General features: G+C 56.3%; 1 protein-coding gene across 1 annotated transcript in view; it reads right to left on the minus strand.

Moving 5' to 3' along the window:
- Kcnq2 (potassium channel, voltage gated KQT-like subfamily Q, member 2) overlaps nt 1-1,287 on the minus strand; it is a 52,885-nt gene extending 51,598 nt beyond the window's left edge. Inside the window, exon 1 of the mRNA XM_013030357.1 lies at nt 1,202-1,287. Coding sequence (XP_012885811.1) covers nt 1,202-1,287 — 86 coding nt within the window. The remainder of the gene's footprint in view (nt 1-1,201) is intronic.
- Nucleotides 1,288-3,086: the final 1,799 nt, after the last annotated feature.

A 3,086-nucleotide genomic window follows, 5' to 3' on the forward strand; every position in this document is an offset into this window, starting at 1 on the left:
CAAAAAAACTGTAGGGCCAATGGCTGAACAAATGCAGCAGTGGCACTTGTTAGACACTATGTGGAAGATGAAATTTATACCTTGTAGGCGTGGATGGGAGGGAAAATCTGGGAGAGAGCGAAGGGGTGACACTGCCAAAAAGACAGGAAACTGTTATCCCTTTGTATGGCACCTTTATAATAACAATTAAAAATAAAATCATTTTTAAAAGGCGTAAGCCCAAGGTGCCAAGTGATCTGATCCTCTTGTGTCTGCTCCTAAGGAGCTCTGGCCAGGCATCTAGAACATTCTAGAAACACAGAAGACAGGCCACCACATATGGACCTGCAGCCTGGGTGACACGGGAAGCGAGCCCAGCACCTGTAATGTGAGCAGAATAGTTTGTTCAGGGACAGGTGGGTCCCCGCACTGGGCTCCAGGGTGCACCCCGACTGGGCTGCCCAGCTATCCCACACGGCCACTCCACATTTTGTTTTTTAAGTTTTGGGAACAGACAGCACAGATGGCGCCATGCGCAGGGAAGCCACCCACACTGTTCCTGGAAGCCGGAGAGAGGGGGCTTGGCTGCAGCTGAGGGCTGCCCCAGGCTCCACGTCCCTGGAGGGAGGGGACCCGGCCCAGAGCAGAAGAGACACCCCTGGGTGCAGCAGGTTCACTGCAAATTCACTGCGTGAATCAGGCTGGCTGAGTGGAGGCAGCCAGTCCCAGCCCTCGTCCACCTGCGAGCACCCGGCAGCACCAGACACAGGCCCCACACCCACCTCACAACCAGGGAAACCAAGGCTGGGGAGGCAGGCAGAGCCAGGCCACTCTGACTTCTGTTCCTGGAAGGAGCAAGCCCTCCAGCCTCAGCTTCCGAGAGGCCCCGCTTTGGGGGGCCCCCCGTGTGGAGAACAGACCCTTATCCTCAGACCCGGCCCCCACCATAAGACCAGCCACCTTGAGGCCAAGCCGGGGTCACTGGTCACTGATGGGGACCTGTGCCCCAGGCCTGGGAGGGGCCACGTCCTGTCTCTCTTCCCCCTCCTCCCACAGCGGTGGACGGGGGCTCCATCTCCTCCCTTTAGGAGAGGACAGAGACCTTGGGAGTCCTGGGTCCACAATGGCCTATGGTTGTGCTCAAAGGGGCCCGGGACCTTCCACAGGACAGGGACCAGCCTGTGGGGAGACATGCAGACCTGGAGGTCAGCATTCTGCTCACCTGGGTGGGGCTGGGGAAACCTGGGCCAGAGGCTCTGGGAGCTGCAGGCTGGAGACCACACTCTCAGCTTTGAGGACTGGCTGCATCCCCCTTCACCACCAACAAACCAAAGCTGGGAGGAGGCCCTGTCTACCCTCCCACCTGGGACCCACCCAGCCGCAGCCTCAGACAGGACCGGAGGACCGTGGTTTTTGTGCTGCCCAGAATTACAACACAAGGAGTTTCAAGGGTAATTATGATAATAGATTCAACTCAAGGTGCTGTCTGGGCAGCGGTTGCCAAGGAGACAAGCATCACAAGCGGCTGTCCCCAGCCCAACTCCTGGGCCAGGATAGGGCAGGCAGGGACCCCGGAGAGCCGAGGCGGCCCACGGGCATGTGGGGCGTGTTGCCAGGAACCTCCTGTGTCCCCACACACATCCAGGCTCCAAAGCACAAGAGGGCAAGAGAGTCACATGGGGGACTCAGCGGGGACAGACTGCCTTCACCAGCAGCTGGAGGAAACTCACTGGACGAGAGCAAGAGCCTGAGCCCTGGGCAGAGGGGGGGTGCTGTGATGAACAGAGGGCAGAGGGGAGGGCACAGATGCCGGGCAGCACCTGGGGACAAGCCAACGGCCAGCTCCGGTAGGTTCTGAGATGCAGAAGGGCGTGTGTGTGTGTGCGCGCGTGCATCTACGTGTGTGCATGTGTGTATATGTGTGTGTACATGTGTGTATATATGTGTGTGCACATCTACGTGTGTGTTGTGTGCATGTGTATATGTGTGTGTGCATGTGTGTATGAGTGTGTGCTTATCTACATGTGTACATGTGTGCATATGTATGTGTGTGCATGTGTATGTGTGCACACACATCTACATGTGTGCATGTGTGCGTGTGTATGTGTGCATGCTTGTATGTGCGCACACATCTACATGTGTGCATGTGTGTATATGTGTGTGCTCATGTGTATATATGAGTGTGTGCGTGTGTGCGCATCGACATGTGTGTGCATGTGTATATGTGTGTGTGCATGTGTGTATGTATGAGTGTGCATGTGTGTATGAGTGTGTGTGTGCGCATCTACGTGTGTGCATGTGTGTTAGTGTGCATGTGCATGTGTGTGCATGTGTGTGTGCACGGATCTACGTGTGTGCATGTGTATATGTGCATGTGTGTATGAGTGTGCATGTGCATGTGTGTGTGTGCATGTGTGTGCATATGTGTGTGCGTGTGTGCGGATCTACGTGTGTGCATGTGTATATGTGCATGTGTGTGTATGAGTATGCATGTGTGTGAGTGTGTGTGTGTGTGCGTGTGGGGGTGTGGGGGCACACACTGGAGCCCTGCTCTCCAGGGAAGCCCCCACTCCCTGACTCCTCTGCTCCCACCTTTCCCCTCCCACCCCACCATCCTATTGCAAGGAATCTTTTTTCCCTAGAGAAGTAAGACAAAGCCCTGCTGCCTCATCCACTTCCTGTCCAATCTCCCTTCCCACACGGGGGCTCGGCTGCTGTCTGGAGGTTGGTGGACAGTTACGACGCTGGCAAACACTGGCAGATTCCCACATGGGATCGCAGACTATGGTCAGCTCCAGCTCCCAAGAAGGACTCCAGAGAGATGGGAGGGGTCCCAGCCCACTGTATATATTTAGTGACAAAGACCCCAACATGTGAGCAGCTGGTACAGGCTTGTCACAACTCCCCATCAGCAGACCCCCATCCTCAGAGCGCTGGGGAAGCCAAGTGGGAGGGAACTGGGAAACCAGCCAAAAACAGAGAGCGCCGACTTCACGCAACAAGGCAGCCATGTGCGCACGCCCGCCCCACATGCCACAGACAGGAAAATGGAGGCGCTAAAGTAACTTGCTGTGGCTCAGGAAGGAATCCGGCTGGAGCAGGCTGGC

This window comes from Dipodomys ordii, unplaced genomic scaffold, assembly GCF_000151885.1.
Source record: "Dipodomys ordii isolate 6190 unplaced genomic scaffold, Dord_2.0 Scaffold129, whole genome shotgun sequence".
In the NCBI taxonomy this organism is placed as follows: Eukaryota; Metazoa; Chordata; class Mammalia; order Rodentia; family Heteromyidae; genus Dipodomys; species Dipodomys ordii.